Source organism: Rhipicephalus sanguineus, chromosome 11 (genome assembly GCF_013339695.2).
Source record: "Rhipicephalus sanguineus isolate Rsan-2018 chromosome 11, BIME_Rsan_1.4, whole genome shotgun sequence".
NCBI lineage: Eukaryota > Metazoa > Arthropoda > Arachnida > Ixodida > Ixodidae > Rhipicephalus > Rhipicephalus sanguineus.
Window position 1 is genome coordinate 61,841,557 of NC_051186.1, and position 20,527 is coordinate 61,862,083.

The window sequence follows — 20,527 nt, forward strand, 5'->3', positions numbered from 1 at the left end:
CTTGCAGCTGTTTCGACAATCTATGCGCATGGAAGAACATCTTATTATTGTCGGTTGACCAGGCGGTGAATATTTTTTCAAGCTTCTATACACACTTTCCGCGAGAAAAAAATACGTATGTCATCGAGGGGTGATTACTTTTCTTGCAAAGGAACGAAGGGGAACATTGTTATCTACTTGCTAGCAGCCCGAAGCAATCGAAGATAGCCCGACAAATTTAACAGAAATCACTCTCCGCGGTCGAGGAAGAATTGCTCTTTCCTGGCTTTTCCTCTGAACTGCGAAGCTTCTACATTCAAACGACTTGTTTATTTGGTAGCTTCATGCTGCTGTCGACTGGATGAGAATCCTTTGTTTCATAAAAAATTGAACACCTTGTTCCATTTTTAGCCTTTACTGAATTTCAGAAGGTATGCTTCCGAGCAAACGTTGACAATGAAGACAGTGCTGTGCACAATTCTCAGCTACTACGTCGTCCATTTTACGCCAAGCCATGGTAAGTCCTGGCCACAGTAGTGGAGTTATGTTGCTATCTAGCGTTTAGCAAACGCTTAAGCGTTTGTTTGTTTATAATTTGCCGACTTTAGCGTAACTGTAAAACTGTGTTTTACTTGTCTTCTTCTGTACGTGTTTTCGTCGTGCTATTTCTTTGATGATCATGGATCACCAAATAGCCAAAAACGCTGTTCTCATTGTAAAATTAAGCCTCGATGGAATCGTACGAGCGACGCGTGTGACATAAGCCCCGAAAGAGATGAGACGGTTACACATTAAATCATGCTAGCGCAGTGTATACTGTGGTAGCGTCCACTAAATTACGGTGCCAAACCATTGGTCAAAAACGCTCATACTTGAATACGCAGTTCGTAAAGATATTTGGACATTGTAAATGTGCTTGGTTGTATTGCAAACGGTGTCGAAGACAGCTGCTTTGAACCACGTTAGTTTTATGTGCGTGTTTGACATGCTTTTGGATCACGTTATTTCAGGACAGGAGACAATATTATCAATGCGACGGCCTCATCGGCCGTCATAAGTCAGTGCATGAGAAACCATGCGGTTTAAGTCTCAGCTCATACAGCAGGAATAACGGCCATCTGCGCAGTGTAATGCAAATCTGTTGTTGTCACGGCGGCGCTAAAGCAAGCCGCAACTTGTGCAGTTTAAAGGAACGCTACGCTAGCAAGACATTTGGAAAGACGCCTGACTTACGCCTCTCAGAAAACTAAAGGTAAAGAATTCCACCGGCACGTGGATGTGCCTTCCTAATTTCGTGAAACGGGAGGGCTCGTGCACGATTAAGCAATGGGATCGCCTGGTAGTCTCTGCATCTAGAAGAAAGCGCCCATATTTCGCGTGTCCATTGGATAATTTTGTGTAGGTGAAAGAGATAGGTGCCCCAATCACAGCATTCTGCCTTTTAATGCCAAAATTATAAAGGTGTCTTTCCTGAGCTCCGTTTGCTTGCATATAGTCTTACATCTGCGTCACAGCCGACTATTCCAATTCCTAACACGAAGAGGACAGCATTTTGTATTCACATGAAATAGAATAGATAAATCGGGAAGCGCGCGTTCACGAAGGAAAGCCACACCCTTTAACGTACACACAAAAAGCTGTTTACAGCACACTTCTTGCGCATTCTGTGGTCACGATGATTTTGTATATTTCCCTTCTTCTTATGGTGTTTTACTTGCTCACAATATTTCATATGGGTTTCTTTATTTCAAAAAGAGGTACTTGTCTAGGTTTCATGAGCTCGTACTTTCTTGGAACTTGTTGCACTCACCGAAATAAAAATTATATTGGCCGTAATCTCGCCTGCGAACACGAATGTCCAGCGAAGCTGCATAAAACACCACACATGTTTTTGAAGGGTATGTTTTGTTGTTAGTTTAGAGTAATGGTATTTAATATCGCCTTGTTGTCGCTGTGTTAGACGGTGATTGTTCCGTGACCATTTTCAGGCAGACAACTTTGTTCCTTGCCTCAAGCAATGCATTCACCCTGATCATTCCGGTGCCTTTAATTTCCGTGGTCAACCCATGGCAGACAGAATTAACTGAAGGAGTTGTTAGACTGGTGTTCCTTTTATATAAGAAATCAGGAAACACATGCGGGATGAAAGAAGGGCCGTTTGAAGTCATTCGAAGCCCTCGTGTGCAGGGTGTCGAAACGAAATGTTTTTCGTTTCGGTTTTAGTTTCGTTCCACCGCAAAAAGTTCCGTTCCGTTTCTGTTCCGGAACGAAAAAAATGTTCCGTAACGGTTCGTAGCGTTTTTTTTTATATGGAAAAAATTGAAGTTAATGTCATCATAAAGAATATTGGATTTGTGATGTAGTTACTTGCCCCCCTCTTAAGAAAGTGGGACAAGGGTAAAACACGTTCTTCTGAGCGGCGGAAGTAACTGTACCACGAATTCGTACCAACTAGCACAAACCAGTATTTATTTCAGTAATATTATTTATTTTCTGAAAATACAAATATGAATTTTTTAGCAGGCTCAATGCTTTGTGTCAAAGGAGTGAGCGCGATCTCAGAAGCAGCACATCATTGAGTGTACTCTATGATGTGCGAGGCCGCTGTTCTGACAAACATATCGCCAGGCCTGCGCGGCAACACGCAGCACAGTCACAGCGAAAGCTAGAAGACTGGACTTTGTAGATCCTCTGGTAAAATCTCTTGAGGCAACTAATACAAGTATACAGATGCAAGGTACCCACTACGTCATAAATCATTGCAATTTTTCTGAACCAGCGAAGTTCCCACTATGCCATTTTCGTCATTCTTCGGGGAATCGTGGTAACAGCTACACATCTGTAAGGCATTATGTGCACTTTGTGCTGTGGCTGATGATGATCAAGTATTATGGCTGGGCACTTTGCAGTGGGTGGGAAGCAGTGTTGCGGATTGGGCGCCTCCATTTCATTCCAGTTCCATTCGCGGGAATAAGAACTTGGCGCAATTTCATTCCTTTCAATTCTTCGGAATGAAAAAAAATCACAGCATATCCACGGAGTGAATGATGATGAGTGGGCGAAGCTGCGGAGGTTCATCGGTAAACCGTGTATCTTCCGTGAATTCTGCCCAGTACATCATCACTGACGTGAGATCGGGCGCGCTTATACTAAAGGTTCGATGAGAGTTATGACGACTTGCAGCTGACTTTAATTTTACATGTACGCTTTGAATTTTCATTGTTTAATCACGCACAGGAGAAATCGCACACACGCACTACCTTGGAGGTCAAAATCCAGTCCCTATATATACGGGGTGGTCCGTGAACGGTTGTGCAGCGCAAGCGGTCGGTTTTTTCAATCAAGACGCTGCCGCGACGCTGCCTCGCGACGCTGCCTGCGTCGGCACCACTGCGCCGCGAGGCAAGATAGGGGGGGGGGGACCGTAGGAGAGGAGAAATAGGGGGAAGCGTAGGAGAGGAGAAGGCGATACATGTCGCAGCGCATTGTCTTTAAGGAGCCTTCATGTGTGCACGCCCCCTCCGTTTTTGACTGGTTATGGGGAAGGGGGAGGGGAAGGGTAGAGGGGGGTAGAGGGGGGAGAGGGTGAGTAGAGAGGGAAAGGGGAGAGGGGTAGCGGACATGCGGAATGGCGAGGGGGAGTGGAGAGGAGGTGTGTGGAGAGGGTATGCGCATCTGCCGTTTACTGCCGGCTGCCGGGAGATACGCCGGACAACGGAGACGTGACAAGGTTAGACTAAGAGGCAGGGGCGTAGCCAAGAGGGGGTTGGGGGGGTTCAAACCCCCCCGAAATTTTTCAATTTTGCTTGCGTATATAGGCACGCACACATACAAACGCACGCACGAACATACATAAAGTATGGTTGAACCCCCCCCCCCCCGAAAAAAATCTCTGGCTACGCCCCTGCTAAGAGGAGGTACGCCCCTAAAAACTTAGCCCATTCGCGCTCTGCGAATGGCCGGGAAGTTCATTTCCATTCCAATAATTCCTCAACGTAGGAAAGGCATCTTGATATAGTTTTATCGAGTTAAGAATAAACGCCCCATAAAGCTGATGTCGTCAGATGCACTAAGAACGGCAAAAGTACGCAAAACACGTTACCATGGTCGAGGGATAGTAGCTTGATGACATAACTTGTGTGTACAACCACCCTACTAATTCCCATGGGGAAGTTCTCCCGCTATACCTACAGTATTTGCATGGTAAGCATGCTTGAACAAATGGTGGTGTTTTAATATTGTTTAGGCTTAAATGTGTTAATCCTAAAATCACGGCATAGCATATTTTTATGCTGAGAAAATTAGTATTCAAGACGCCGAAGCAGTTGTGCCACGCGTCTGGAGCGGTCGTGAATATAAAGAAAACTAAGATTTCTTTAATGGGGAGCAAAACCTTTGCTTATACGCGTTGCTTATAAATGTACCGTGCTTGTAATCCGCCAAGCCACTTTAAAAATACTGCTTTATTGTGAATTTCGAGGCTCTGACTTAATAATGTTTGAAGTTTGACAGACAGCACCTAGACGAAAACGTGCGCTATTTTCGAAAAAGACATAATTCCATTCCCATTCCATTCCGCGCAAAAGGCGCTTAATTCAATTTCTATTCCATTCCTCCAAGCGTTGTCCTTATTCCATTGCGGGGTCGCGAAAATGTGGAATAATTCCGGAGTCATTCCAATTCTGGCGGGGCAACTCCGCAACACTGGTGGGAACACTACACCACACACTCATTGCGCTATTATCATTGTGTGATGACTGGTTGTTGTCTTACTCTTCTGCCACGCTATATTACGTATGTTAACACGATTCCTTGCCCAACATGACGCCCGTATGGAGTATTTTTGCCAAGGAGTTACAAGCAGCAGCGTAGCACTGTGGTGGAAGACCGGACTGCCGCGCAGAGGGCGCGGGTTAAAATTCCACCCGATCTTAGAAAGTTGTTTCTCATTTATTTTTTTCTTATATCATGCCATAGCGGTCACGGACACAGGCGGCGGCGGACAACTATGGCGCCAAAATGAGCTGTTGTGATCTCATAACAGCTTTCACTGTTAGAAACTTCAGCGCCGACAATGCCCACTCCACTTTGGCCTGCGTGACAGGCGCGCAAAAGGCCACTTGCGTTAATATAAACATCTCTCTTCGCTACTGTTTTCGTTTTTCAGGACAATTTCAGGCATATCTTTGCTTTGGAAATCCTGCCTGAGGTACGCGCTAATACTTTACTCTGAGATGTGCTCATATTGGATGAGCTCAGTTGTTCCGGATTGCGAAGCTTTCTCGCAAACCGAAAAACGATTGAAAAAATTTCGGTTTCAACCCGGAACGATATAATAGATAACGTTTCGATTACGTTTTCGTTGCGGTCAAAAATATCGTTTTTATTCGTTTTTTTTGTTTTGGGTTTTTGTTCCGTTCCGACACACTGCTCGTTGGAAGTGCGAAGCAGTTGCAACCTAATATTTACCGAGAACACGTGGGAGGCTCCATTCTATCGTTCGCAGGCGCCTTATCACCCATTATGCGGTTGTGATGCTTGTCTTGTGCTTTCTTTTTATTGAAACGGACATTCAGCTCTATGTTGTATGCCTTATTGAAAAGAAATATATGTCGTTTGGCTTAAATTGTTAAGGGCCCCTAAACCGCCCAGAGGTCGAAATTTAGTTCCGGCGTTGAAGTTGCGCATGAGTCTGCAGGAATTATCCCCTGCAGGCATTATCACCCGACTTGCTTTCACTCTAAATCTTTATCAGGTAATGAATGAGAACTGCCAAAGTTTCATGGTACATACTGAGCTTGCCTCATGAATGTTTCTTGCGGGGGAGGGATTGTGAGGTGACAAAACTTGGCTACGCCAATGCACAACCGGATATTTTCCTGCTGTTGCCTCCATCGACGTACTCCTATAATCGGAGATAATAATAATAATAATAATAATAATAATAATAATAATAATAATAATAATAATAATAATAATAATAATGCCTTTTATCTCTTCAAATGAAGCAGTACATGTGGCTAGGCCTGCCAAAGCCAATTGGTGGCTTGAGTGGCAGAGCCTGGCAGACAGCGAAACAAACCGAACGCGTTACAAGGTTGTAGTACATGGCATAAGAGCGATGATAGGACAAAAAACAACGTGCACATTAGATTAGAAGCAACAGGGCATACAAGCGATAGTTATTAGCAATATATAACAATTACAGAAATTGAGAGTGAACAAAAAACAGAAATACAGCGAAAGTTTCTTAAGCAAAGTAGCACACTAGATGATTGTTCAGCAGCATGCTTGCGAATGAGTACATATGAAATAACACCAGACATGACATGCATTACAGTTATCGACAGATACGCCGTAGCAGTTTCTTTAATTTGTATTTTGTTTTTACGCGAAAAATGGAGGGTAGCACACTGAAATAAGTTGGAACATAATGAGCTCGTATTCTAGTTCCATACCTTGTTGAACATCGCGGTCTCCAGTAACGGACTTTGGGCCTTAAAGAACGGGAAGTGACATACGGAACCAGGAATCCTTTGGACCAGAAATGTTTTAAGACAACCGTTTGAATTAAGAGATCATTGAAGTTCAGCATTAACAGCACTTTGAAAACGTCTCTCTCCGATTTCATGTTCAGGTCATGAGAAATATTTTTAAGATCGAACGTAATATTCTGTTTAATCTATTGTGCCATCGGACAGCACAGTGCCCGTAAATGGTTATTCCATAACGCAGTATACTGTAGCCTAAAGCCTGTGTTATCATCTTACGTACTGAAAACGGCATGTAGTATCTTATATTATATAGTAGACAAGACACATCGCGAAGTCTTTGGCTAACATAGGCAAGATGACTATTCCAGGAAAGGTCGCTATCAGTGTATAAGCCAAGGTACTTCAGAACAGCTAGCCCAAATGCGCGGGGACGGGGAAGACGGGTGTGGTGAACTGGTCTTCAGAAACGTGTGAGCAATGCGTTTCATTGTAAAAACCGTAAAAACGATGCAACATACTGGCTTACCTTTACCGGTAGGACTGCTATGCAAACAATTCCAGTGTTAGCGCTTTGCGCTTATGTACTCACAGCACTCTGCAAGCTCTGTTCACACTGTTCATACCAAGATGCATAATGTGTTCTGAGCAGACCGTATATTACAATCGGCGATATGTTTTCCTTGAGTAAAATTTTTAGGAAATAATCTGAGATCTGACGCACATGGGAACAGCGACGTTGTGTGGTGCCTGATTGATCTCATAATCGTGCTGCACAGCAGGTAACTCTGCTGCGCACTTGGACATACGCACGTCTACATGCGTATGCCTAAAGGAGTACTGACACAATATGTCGAAACGAAACAACTACTGGGATATATCTGTGTGGAAACGCAAGTACCATCAAAAAGACATCCACGGCTAATATAGCCCAGAACACATTTAAAATCAACATTAAATTGCATGTCCCGCCTCTGCACGCGAAACGCACCACCTCTTGACATCGACAACAACTTGTTTTTAACAAAAACAACCAAAAGGCACCTGCACCACTAGTTTATGCTGTCTGTCATGCTCCTTGCGAACGCTCTCTCCAAGCAGACCTTTTCAACTGAAAGACCGAGCACCTTCTTTGTAGACTTGCACGCGAGTACAAAGGCTGACGTCCTTGCCTCGGCAGTGCATTTTAACATCGGAGCTGTTTAAGCTCGTGGAAGTCCCGTTAGTCTTGAACAGAAATTATCACCATCGAGAAATGGCCCGTGCTCTACTCGTCCTCTTTCTTTCTCTTCGTCCTCTTCTTCATATTCGCTCCCAGAACACGTGCGCCGATTTGTTCGGCGTCGGATGCATTAACTCTGACGGGCGAGAGAGCGAGTGCAGGGAGAAATAAATGAGCGCATAGAAAGGAAAGGGAGAGATTCTTGGCGAGACGAGATTCGAACCCGCGTATCCATGATCCGAAGACGAGCGTCGTAACCACTCGGCTATCCAGGCATGCTAGCAGAGCATAGCATAGCCTTGTATAGTGTAATATAGCAAGTGGGTGGGAAAGAGAAGCGAAGTTGAGGAGCAGAGAAGGAAGAGGGGAGACCGTGGCACATAGCCTAGCCATGTATTGTAAAGTGTAGTAAAGAGTGAGAAAGGGAAGTCAGGGTGAGCAGGAGGGACACGAGGAGGCGAACGCCACCAGCTCCACCATGTCCTCAATCTATGCGCCAGTATTTAGTGCGTAGCTGTCGGAAATTTTGCGGGGCATGTTTACATCTCATACGTGATTACAGCGCCACCAAGGGAGACTTCGTTAAAAAGAATTTTCAACGCGGTGCTCATGTGCCCATGCTCTTGTGCAGCTACGTGAAACTCCGCTGGCTCCCGACACTCTCGGCGCGCTGTGTGACAGAAACTGCGGCTGGGCGCTGTAAAAACGCTTCCGAATAATTAGCCATCGCGCAATCGAGCAAACGAGGTTTCCGCCATGATAAGTATGTCTCTAGCTACTTTCCGCAGCAAAAAATAAAACAAAACTTGGACGACGCTTGAGCTTTGCCTCCAAGAGTATATAATGCGATGGCCTCCTCGGGCTCCGTGCGCATCGCCTTCTCAATTCATCTTTAAAGAGCGCGCAAAAACCACAACAGACTGGTATGAAGGAGACAGGGCAACGCGCTCCTTCATACCTGTCTGTGGTGGATTTCCCGCGCTTTTTAAAGATGAGCTCTAACCAACTCGCCCAACTCTCCTTGTGCCTTCTCAATTGCTAGCCTCGCTTCGGTTCTCGCTACATGCCTCAACCGTGCCGTAAGGAAACGAATGAATGTGCGCGTAACCTTGACCATTTCAAATCCTACAATTCCTACTGCAAGTACAGTTGTTAAGTGCCCACTACCCCATAATTCTTCCTTTCGCGAATCAGGGAAGAGCCCTCTACGCGTCCGTAAGGCAACACGTGCTCCTACGTAGCTGTTCACTTCGTCGATGCTTTTGCTGGTGATGACGATTAAATTTGTCTTAGCGCTTTTAATGAACGGGCCTTTAAAACACCTTCTAGTTGCGCAAATGACATGTTTTGACACCCGGCGCGATTCTACGCTTCTGCCACGCACTATTACATGCGTTAAGGATACTCTTTCCATTATATGACATACATACAGTTTTTTTTCTTCGAAGCAGTCTCAAGAAATAGCGTGGCTCTGTGGTAGAACAACTACTTGCCACGCAGACGGCCTGGGTTCGTTTCTCACTCGAACCCAAAGATTTTTGTTTTATTTGGATCTTTCTGGATTATTCATAAGTGTGTTTTTCCCGAAGCAGCTTCAAGAAATAGCGCGGCTTTGTGGTAGACACCTATCTGCCACGCAGACGTCCTGGGTTCGATTCGAACTCGAACGTGTTTATTATGTATATAATTTGCACGTTTTTCGATCTTTCGGTCAAGGAAAAGTTCATAATTTTTCGCTCACAACCACTGACACCGACGCCGACACCGCAATTTCTGCGAAACAAGCTCTTTAACACTGTCGCGTTCAAATCTGGAATGATTTTTGTGAGTGCTCCTTTAAAATACCAAGCACGAGCTGAGTAAAGTTCAGAACGGTTTTCTCGCCGGCAATGCTTCAACATTTTCGTATAACCACCAGTGCACACGTAGCTACTTTAAATTTATGATGAGAATAATTAGGAGAAGGGTAATATTTATTACGTTTTCTGTTTTTTTACGAATTGCTAAACATGTTATTAGGCTAATATTTAAAAGGAATAAAAATAGTTCTTTTTTTATTCCAGCCAGATCACCTCTACGCTGCCGCGGGATGCCGCGAGAAGTTGATACTTGTCCAGTTGCAGTTTCAATAGAAGAATGGTATTACAACAAAGAAGAAGAAAAATGCACGAACTTTATGTACGGAGAATGCCCAGAGAGTTCCAACAAGTTTGAGAGCGAGGCGGAGTGCATAGCAGCGTGCATAAGTAAGGCCGCATTTATTACCAACATATTTGCTGCTTTTATTTTTATGAAAGGGCACGATACGCTTCGTGGTCTTCTTTAATTATGTTCATGTTCTTTGCTCGTGAAGCCTCCGAAATTATTAATACTATGTATGAGGTATACGTCACCGATTTGGTTCTCATAAGCAGCAAGCGCTTTATGCGTTCTTTTGTTACGTCAATTTAGAGCAATATGCGCTTACGTTGAGCCAATGGGTGATGATGATGATGATGATGATGATGATGATGATAATGATTGGTGCCTTGCCCTTTGCAACGGGCGATCAGACGGGGAACCCGGATCCGGCGCGGATATAGACAACTGTACAACGTTGCGATCATTTTATCGCTTTCTGGAGATCGCACTAACGACGCGCAGAACTTTTAAGCAGAAATACCCTCTGGGTGAGACCAGGTTAACTAATACGCACAGATAAAGACGCTTGCAAAATATCGGAGGCGAGTAGACGGTCGTGCTTCCTCAAAGCACAGTGTAGTTAAAAAAACCGTTTCTATAGGAGTGTATTAGTAATGGCAACGAATCATTCCCGGCTAGCGTTAGGTTTTTTTCGGAGTTATAACGTGTGCATGGACTCCACGGTACTGGACCGATATTTGTCGCACTCGAAAACAATCGTCGTTCTTGTGAATTATGCAACTATATTGACAGAGAAGAAAAAGCAGCAACAGGATATACCAAAATGTCAAGAAAAAAAGGTACGTGTCCTGGTACAGGAAGGCTGAAAGAGGATCGAAAGGAAATGTAATGACGGGCAGCATACCATAGCCGATGCGCCAAAGACCATGGAATAATCCAACCATAAACGTTAACAATTTAAATTCGGTTGTCCTTGAATATGTATTATCATGCTGCACGTGCAGGCACTTACCCTTTATTTACGCCCTCTTCAGAATATTATCAGATAAAATATGGCAGCTCACACCGGATTACAGGACGACACGAAACAAAAAGACATACACGAGCGCTAACATACGGAGCCCTTGTGTCTGTATTATGTTTCGTGTAGTCCTTTGACCCGGTGTGTGCTGCCATACGCTATAATGATCAACGAACTGGGCCACTAGTACATTTCAAGCAAGTTTATATTATCAGTTGCTTCTTAGATGCTTTAACCTCGCTGGCTTCTGCATTTCTCTTTTAAAGTTGAATTTCTAGTTTTTGGGTGCCATTTCATGTGACACATATGAATACTTATGAAATTACAAAACGTGACACTCTCTCAAATAGTTACCTTCCCATCGGTTCATTTGTATATGTTGTGACTACAAATATGTGCGCATATTTTGTGCAAGTCATTCCTATTTGCTCCTTCCTTTGTTAACGCGTTTCTACTGAAAAACCTTTTCAGCGGCACAGCCGGAACCTCCAAAGCCCCCCAAAGTAAATAAAGGTCAGTACGAAGTATGTAAGATAAAGAATTTCCTCGCCAAATTTGAAGGTCAGTGACAGCTCATGAAGTGATATGCGAGAGAGGTCGCATATAACTAGATCTTGACTGTAGCTATATATGTGGTCAGCCATGGCATGGTGGTCGGGCTAATTGGGCTGAAACCATCGAGTAAAGTTGTGCAAATCTGTATTTTTTTTGGCACTTTATGGACATATAAATCTCAACATACCACAAGTATGAACATACCACAATCTTCGCTGGTGTACTGATGTATTATGTATTGGCTAATTCGTGTCCAAACGTTGAAAGTTCATGGCTTCTCATACGAACGTAAATGTTGGCTTTCAAAGACGCGTATTGTTATTGACAGCATGAGCACACGCGTCTTATACTTAAATCGCCATGTTTACTTCGTCTGATGTGCAGCTACAGTAACAAAGTTCTCTCGAAACAGTGTTTGAGGCAAATCATGCAAACTGAATGAGAAAGCGGATGGTTACGCGGTCGGCATGAACGGCCGATTGTCAACGCAAAATAGCCTATCTTCTTTGGCTGTCGCTATATATTCTGCGTGGGTAGACGATCTAGCTTGCGGTGGGACGCGGAGTGAGTTACATTAGTCGGAGAAGTATGAAGTGTGAACTTTATTCCAGTGTTTTGTGAGATGCTTGAGTGAGGTTGAGGACATCAGGTAGTATGGGTCCCGCATATTATGATTTCTGAAGACAACGTGCTTTACAGCGCCTATGGCTGTCTTTTTTGTTTCTTGTGTTTATTTCAGCGGTTGTGGCTTAACATGTACCGCATAAAAAAATAACGTGAACCTTTGTGTATATTTTATTTGTATAAAGCGCTGACGTTTTGCCATATTTTAGGCTGCTTTGCATATTTAGCATTGGTGTCGTTTAACGGTTTCCTAAAACAGGAAAATCGCTCCGGTCTCGTCATATACGCCTTGCAGAGTGACGTTTTAGTTACGACATTTTTGCCGCCATTTCTTCCACTATTTTTTGTATACTAATAAGATATTGCTCTACATCTTCAACTGCATTGTAATTTATCAGTCCAGATGAAATACACCAGCTTAAACGTCCTAGTTAGATGTGTTACATGCCATCTTTTAATATTTTTGGGATGTATGACAGCACTCGTCTTATGTAGCTTCCCATGTGGTGTCGTCTTTCGTGAAACGATTTAAAATCAACCGATTTAGCTTTCTCAGACCTCAAGTTTTATCTCACGCATCCCTTAGGCATAAAAAAAGAACATCCGCATTTTAGATTACCTGGAAATTGTAATCGATGCTGGTTGTTTCTTGCAAGGAGCACATTCCCGTCAATATTTATTCTAAAGTTTGCATATTTTAGCCCACACTGAAGAAGTCATTTTCTACACAATAATTTGAGGAGATGTCCGTTTCTTGCGTCCGTAAAGAAACTGGACAATTCGTATTGTTGCGATTAAACGATTGACCCGAAGTATTGAGTTTTTACAGTGCACATCGTTTAAGTGCTTTTCAAAATATTTTACCGAGCCATCAAGGCGACAAGTCCCTAGTACACCGAGACCTCCAAAGAAATAGGGAGGTGAGTGATGGCTGCTAGACATTAGTGAGCTAGATGAGACAGAGCCATTCCCGTCTGCCTTATTTCAATGTGTGATTGTCTTTTTTGTGCATTGATATTTAAACTTTAGAGCATCATAAAGCATAAAAACTCAGCAAATGTGCATTTTCGATCAGGTTACAGCGCAAAAAAGATGAGGACGCAGACCAAAGATATGACGACACGAGCGCTGACTCTCAACTAAGGTTTATTGGAAGGAAGGGCACGAATAAATACATACAGAGGTCAACCGGCTATAAACCGTGCAACTGCGCGTGTGCATCAGAGTCGTCCCGGTGATACCCAAATTACTCAGGGCACGTGGCCAAACCGGACGACATGTGAATATCAGATTGAAAGAGCACTTGTCATCGTTAAGGGCTGCAGGCGGTTTGCACCTGCCTTCCCAATGCAGAGAATGTGGTTGCGAACCGATGGCGCGGAAAACAGATTGTTTGTTCCGCCATAAGCATCGGATCACGAGGGAAATTATGGAGGCCTTGTTCCTCGCCAGAGAAGGTGAAAGGTGTATAAGTCATCCGTCGGTTGCCCTCAGCGAAAAGGAACTGCAATTTCTTATTCGAAACTTGTCTTAACCCTAATGTGTTTTTTAAGCTTGTACATATTAAGCACGATATTTAAGAGTCATCTAAGCGCACAGCAAATATGTTTTTTTCTAATAATCTGCGAATGTCACTTCAAGATGGCGTATTGTTTTTACACAACGAATAAATAATTGATGTTTACCGTACAACTTGTGCCTCTTTAAGTGACATTGCACATGCGTCTGCCTACATGCCCCGCAATGTGTGCCAATGGCAGCAGTGGAACCTTGAAACATTGTTTCCTTGCTTGAGGAACACCCCTAACAACCATATAAGGTGGTTTGTGTTGGTCACTGTAGCTTGCCTCGATACATTACATCTAGCATTTTTTCCCTTGATAGAATACGGGACTTATCTGCGAATCTCTCTGTTCATGGCATCGATAATAAAATCGGGCATACGTCTTATGTTGCAACTCGCGTATCCAATGCACTGCGCCTTAATTCTGCTCATCCAGTTAGTCCTTTAAAACTGTTTTACAGAGCCACCAAGACGGAGACCCCCCACTGCACCGAGACCCCCAATTGCACCGAGACCTCCAAAGAAACCCGGAGGGGGCCACCAGGGAGGCAAGCAAGGAAAGCAACCTGGCGGAGGAAGGCCACCGACACCTGGAGGTGAGTGAAGGATTTTAGGCATTCGTCGGTGATATGAACGACAGCCGTGGAGCAAAAGCAACAGTCCTTTTGACGCGCCTCACTTCAGCACAATAGTCCGTAAAACTTATTCACTTGGGACGAATGTTTCAAAAAAAGAAAAACTTGTGTACTTTGCTTTAACCTACTCGTAATTACTGTATTCCTGTACTTTATTGCTTGTTGACACTGCGGATCTCTCAAGAGAATGTTCAAGCGCCCACATACTATATTCAAACATAGTAGAAGTTCAGGTGAAGATTAAAAATTCCTGAACAGTGTGTGCTGCTAAATCCAACGTATCGACAAGTTCTCTTTTCTTCTTGAAGGCAGAAAATTCCTTCCTTAGCTTTGTGTATCCGCACGCTTCCATCATTATAACCTGACCACAAAGTGGAGGAGGAGTATGAGGAAAACAAACAAAGGGGAAAGAAAAGTGAAATGGGGACGTGACATTGGCTGGCGTGTAAAATTGGGTTAGTAAGGAAGAATCACCTCAAACAACGAAAGAAAACCGGGAGAGAGAAAAGAGGAAGGCGGGGGGAGGGGGGTACAGGTCTTGTGTAGGTATTTTGTTCCTGTTTAAAGGAGAGGGGTGTGTCTTTCCGCTGAGTCGTGTATCATCTATTAGCTGGGGTTCGCGAAATTAAGGCAAAACGCGCGATTGTATTTCACATCGCATGTGAGCAGCAGCTAAACATGAGAATTACGTGGTCAGAGTGGTAAAAAATGCTTTGAAAAAATGAATTAAATCTCACTAGTTGTGCACCTACTGTATCGGATAGATTCAAGAGCACCCTTTATACCTATTGATAAATATTTATCGTATATGCTTGAACGCAATAAATTTAAGAGTAATACACTCCATATTCTCAGTCCCTCAGGGAACGGTACTTTGGCTGTAAAATGCTGTGCACTGCTTTCGCTAATTGCTTCGTCGTGTCCGCGCCATGCCCGTTTTATTTAACATTAATAGGTGGTCCCGTTTCGCCAATAAACTGTTCGTGAAAAAGTGAACATTTGAGCATGTATATACCGTTTGAACTAGCGTATGTAAAACTAGATTTGACATCATGGGCGTAATTACTTCCGGTGTTTTTAACTACAATGTCATCTTAAAGGTCTTCGCAAGTCGTATATCTCGGACGGCAGTTATTTGTATAGTAGAATTAGGTCTTACATCTGTATGCCATAACATATCTTTATTGTTTTCATTACGGCGGTGGGTGAGCGTGCTGTATACTTTCGGAAACGCGTTTCTAAGTCGCTCATTGCTTGCTAACATTGAAGAATACACGTTGAGGATTTCACTGAGATTTGAGAGCACCGTTAAGTAATTCATTATAAATACTAACGTCTGGTTGGGCCGTGCTTCAGGGCCCAACCAGCCCTGAAGCACGGCCCAACCAGCCGATTTGCTGATTTCATATTTAATTCACAGCTTCATTGTAGACCTTCTTTAGTGTTTTGCGTGCGTAGTCTCTTTTAATTAATGTTGCCTTTAGGTTACTCAAGGGGTGAACGTAGTCACCGGCGTCACTACAGGTCTTCCTTGTACGCCTAGCCGGTCCAACAAATTCCTTGCTTGTCGTGTCGTGGGTGATGGCTAGTGTAATCAAGGTATTGTTCGCCATCTGTAGGTTTTTTGCAAAGAGTCGTATTTGACTGTCCTCCATCAATGGATACTGTCATGTCGTCATTTTCTTCACATACTATAATAAATCATCTGCTGCTTTAACTTGATCGAGCGGTAGCTTGTGCTAGTTGGTTATTTAGCATCGAAATGTTTGCAAAGCGCAAATTGAATGAGGACAGAGGAAAGGAGACAACACTGGCACCGACTTCAAGTGAGCGCGTGTGTGGCATCCGCTCATCTGTCCTCTTTCGAATTTCGCTATGAAAACATGTGATCGCCATATTAATAGTACAGGGGTGGTGAGGAGACATGAAAATGCAAATGACACGGTCCTGTTGTATTTCTATACAAGACGGCACATGTTGTCACGTCGAGTATGCCAGTGTGCCAAGTATTTATAGGTTTTTTTAAGACACGAGTAATGAATAATTTCATTAGAATACTTCTATAGCATTAGAGATGGAAACAAATCCTTAATCGACGTCACATTCTTTTTTATAACGTAATGACATTTTACCTGTGAACTGTTGACGTGAATACAGCAGCTGACTTTCATTATAATGTCACCCAGCATGTTGACAATCGCTGTACGCTGAGAAAGTAGTCACGACAACTCAGTTTCAAGCAGATGAATGTTGCATGCAGCAGAAAAGATTACAACACTCGTTGCTTCTCGATGTAGGTCAAGAAGAGTCCCCGACGAAGCATGTGCTTTGTGATGCCGAACGAAGGAGACTGCCAAGGTGCTACGCTGTGGTACTTCGACCGACTAAAGGCTAGGTGCAGGAGGCTCAAAAGCGGGCTCTGTAAAGGCTCCCATGAATTTTTCGAATCCAAGGAGGATTGTGACAATACGTGCAAAGGTAAGCATTACCTGTAGTCTTTTGAAATTAGACTACAAATATATATAAACGTACATTGTATTCTCCAGGTTTCGAAGATATTTCTGTCTATATGACTGATATGTAGTTACAAAACTGTGTCGCATGTAACCTACGACATAAATGGAAAGCGTAAAGCCGAAATGCTTTCCGCAATCGGTGTATAATCCTTCATTTATGCCCAGTAGTGCCGTCCCACGTAATGAAGGAAGTCTAATCCCAGATTTCAGAATTAACTTCGAATTTAGAAGTTAGTTTTTTACTAACTTCTAAATTAAAGCAACGAAGCTGGCCGAAAAATTCGAATTAGGAAGTTGTACATTGCTTTCCAGAACATCCGATTAGATAGCCTCTTACTTTCTGTCAATTATTGGTGTTTTTTTACTTACTTCGGATGGATGCGAAATAAACAAAAAGTCACAGTTTCACCGCATGGGCGAAGCAACGAATGCGATAGCAACAAATTGTAGTGTTACACGTAGTGAGGCTGGCAGCTAACTGTTTTGTATCCGATCTCGCGTAACTACAAAACGCTGGTGTAAAAGAATACGAAGAATACGGCCTTTCCAGGGAGAGATGCTCTCCGCATAGTCACTTCGCGTTGAGAGCGCAGCACGTAGAAGGGTATATGAGCCGCCCGCTGTGATGGCGGCCGGAATAGCGCGCGCCAGCGATCGCGACAGCGCCCTTAGATTCAAAGTTCAAAGTGGCTGCTCGCTCGACAACCCTCCGCCCACCCCCACCTCGCGTCTTTTCATGGTTGTTAAAGGGCCCCTCACCAGGTTTGACAATTTTGAGCTAACAAACGCAATGCATACACTGGGCGCTCACGATCGCGTCACGATTTGCAGCGCTACGAGCCGTGGGAATGGGTCAAATTTCAAGGTGAACGCTGCTTGCCCTTTCTCTCGCGGGCGCGCCCAGAGAATGAGGGGATGACGTACATGAGAAAATGGCCCTACGCAGATGGTAGTGCTGTGACGTCGCTCCTCTGCGTAGACGACTGTGCTCTGACGTCGCCAACAGTAGCACGTGACACTGCGATAATTATTTGACACGACATGTGTAGTTAGTGTAATTTGTTCCTTGAATAGACAATAAAACTTGAATAGACTAATAAAACTTCTTCATTTTTCCTCCGTGAATTGCAGCGAGATGCGGGCTTATGTGCCTCCGTTTCGCATGCGTTCGTACCTCTGCGGTTAGCGCATCGAGCAGACGTCAGCCCTGGAAACGAAAGTAATGTTCTGGCGATTTCGAGCACTCATTACTCTCATTTATTCTGCCGCGTCCAAGTAAACGTTAATGCGGCACTGGCTCATGATATCGCCACTCTCGTGCCCGTACAAATGTCGCAACTTTCATGCCCGTCCCGCAGAAACCACACAGAAACAGGCAGTACAGCACAGAGAACGCCGACAAAACGCCCACGGCCGCTACATAAAAAAAAGGTAGCGGCCGTGCAACGCCGCTCGCGTGCTCGGGCTGGCTCGGCACGTCATGTGCGCGTGACCATGCATGCGCATGACGTGTTCATGCGTATGTGTCAAGTGAAGAGGGCAGGGAAGGGATTTGGCTTTCGAAGGCTACACGGGGCGAGTGGCAAGGGTATGAAACTCGCCTCCTCTCATCATGGCTTCGCGCCGCTACAAATTCTTGTTTTTCTCAGCTCGTAAAGAACCGATTTGAAAAATTATTGCGGCTTACTGCTCTTCATTCGGCACACAACAACTTCCAGGGTTTAACTAAAATTTTCTATGTGGCTTGGTGAGGGGCCCTTTATAGACGGGCTGGGCGCTTCCTGTCTGCTTCGACGGAAGGCCTCCCGAGCGGGGTGATGTTATCGCATGCACCCTCCGAGCGACGCAGATGGGCTGGCTCGTTTGATCTCTGCTTCGGCCGCATTCGTAGCCCCCGCTCGCGAGCTTTTACCGGAGGTAGATCATACAATACGCAGGAATATCTTATTAATTTGGACTTCACACCGGAAGGACATGACGGAAACAGCGACGGCAAATACCCGCCGAGACTGTCCATATAATTTCTATCGCAATAAAAACACCACATGGCGTGTCTGCTTGCGCACCATAATTGCATCGCTCCCTGACGTTCCGCGTACAATTGATACGCCTTCCTCGTAGCGTCTCATGACAGCAATAAGTAAACGCAGTCGTTATCGCATGTGCTGCCGCCAGCGAAAGGTTCAACAGGTTTTTGTCTGTGGTTGATTTTCATGCAGAATCGTTTGCGGACTAGGGTGTCCTTGTAGGACATTCTGCTTCTTCCCGAGGTGTAATGGCTTACGCGAGCTGTGCCCAAGCCTCTGCTTTCAGACTGTACTCGTTACGTGTGTGTCTGACACCGGCTCATTTTTTCCCTGCAAGATATGGAGTTGCTAATGAAGTTGTAGTGGCCCTGTTGGCATGCGCTGTGTTACTTGTGTTTCACGCGAAACATAAACTGCACATTCATTTGCGAGCGCCGTCATCGATGGCTCCTCTTGCGCTACGTCGAATGGTACAGATGTGTTCGGTCTCTCAGTGGGAAAAAATAACAGAGGTTCCATTGGTACGGGAGTCCATATGCAGCACTTCCCTTCACTGTCGGCAGGGCAGAACTTTCTCGACGACAAACACCTTGGTGTTCGAGTATTTCACGTGATTACATTATAAATAATTACAGTATAGCACTTACTGTGCATAACAAGACTGAAGTTTTCAATGCTCTGTAGGTAGACCCGGGTCGGAACGAAGAAGATGCTTCATGTTGCCAGAAGAGGGAGATTGCGAGGATGTAGATAAATGGTACTACAGTCCAAGGAGAGACAAGTGCAGAAGATTCAGAGACGGGGACTGTGAGGGAGATGAGAAATTTTTCGACTCGAAGGAAGATTGCTTAAAACTTATGCCAAGGCAAGTGTGTCTTTATGTTGCTCGTTTCTCTACGCATGTGCAGCTTTTTCTACGCGGCTCAAATGGGAATGAAATGCAAATATTTTATTAGCAGCTGTACCCTTGCCAAACATGATGAAATTGTGTGCATGCCGGCCGCTCCTTACTTGTGCTTCAGCAATAATTTCTTGTTCATCAATGACTCCTTCTTTTGAAGGTAAGTGCTAGTAATACTAAAACAAGCATTAAGTCGCAGAAGATATCTTACAGCCTATATAGTGACGAACCATTTCAAATTTATCTTAAACTACAACAACAGAGAAATGAACACTAGATGGCCGCATAATTAAATAGGCAACATATTTGGTATCGTTGTTTATGTGTGGGGTCCCTCAGAGCTTTTTCTGTACGTGTTCCCGCAGAATCTGATCATTTTCTATTATATACATACATCTTTCAACTTGTTTTGATTTGATATATACTAAGTATGTGCAGCGCAAAGAAAAGAGGACAAGAGAAGATACGTAAACAACCCAGACTGGCGCTGACTTCCAACTGAATTTTATTGAAAAGCACGAAGCCAGTTTTTATACATGCGCGCATGCTATCAACCAATCGAAATCGCATCACTGGTGACCAAACAAAAACGGCACTTCTTTGTCAGTTATGTACGCACTTGGAGCACTACCACAGTTGAAATCCGATTCCCTAATGTAAGCGGCCTCTATTATTTCTCTTTCTGTTTTTGTTTTTGCCCGCTTGATAAAGGTTGCACGATCAAAATGTGGTGTGCTTTTACACCCGTTGCAGTGATCCGCAAGATATCCACCTTGATTTGTTTTTTACATAAAAATATTCACGAGCTCTTATAATGAAGCATCGGCAGGTCTGTGTCGTTTATGTGTCT

The 20,527-nt window shown here is 44.1% G+C and overlaps 1 protein-coding gene across 1 annotated transcript; it reads left to right on the forward strand.

The window, feature by feature from the left end:
* The first annotated feature begins 157 nt into the window (after positions 1-157).
* Positions 158-19,641, forward strand: LOC119374855 (papilin). The gene is made up of 6 exons (XM_037645058.2): positions 158-496; positions 9,756-9,938; positions 11,327-11,368; positions 14,060-14,194; positions 16,531-16,711; positions 19,461-19,641. Exons 1-5 carry the CDS (start codon positions 436-438, stop codon positions 16,626-16,628), a joined length of 519 nt encoding a protein of 172 aa, XP_037500986.2. The 5' UTR covers positions 158-435; the 3' UTR covers positions 16,629-16,711; positions 19,461-19,641.
* Positions 19,642-20,527: the final 886 nt, after the last annotated feature.

What these genes read in the sequence shown, in the direction of transcription:
- LOC119374855 (XM_037645058.2), top strand. Translation starts at nt 436, where the DNA reads ATGAAGACAGTGCTGTGCACAATTCTCAGCTACTACGTCGTCCATTTT. An exon ending in CCATTTTACGCCAAGCCATG is followed by an intron (nt 497 to 9,755) that starts GTAAGTCCTGGC and finishes TTTTTATTCCAG; the next exon opens with CCAGATCACCTCTACGCTGC. An exon ending in AAGGCCACCGACACCTGGAG is followed by an intron (nt 14,195 to 16,530) that starts GTGAGTGAAGGA and finishes TTCTCGATGTAG; the next exon opens with GTCAAGAAGAGTCCCCGACG.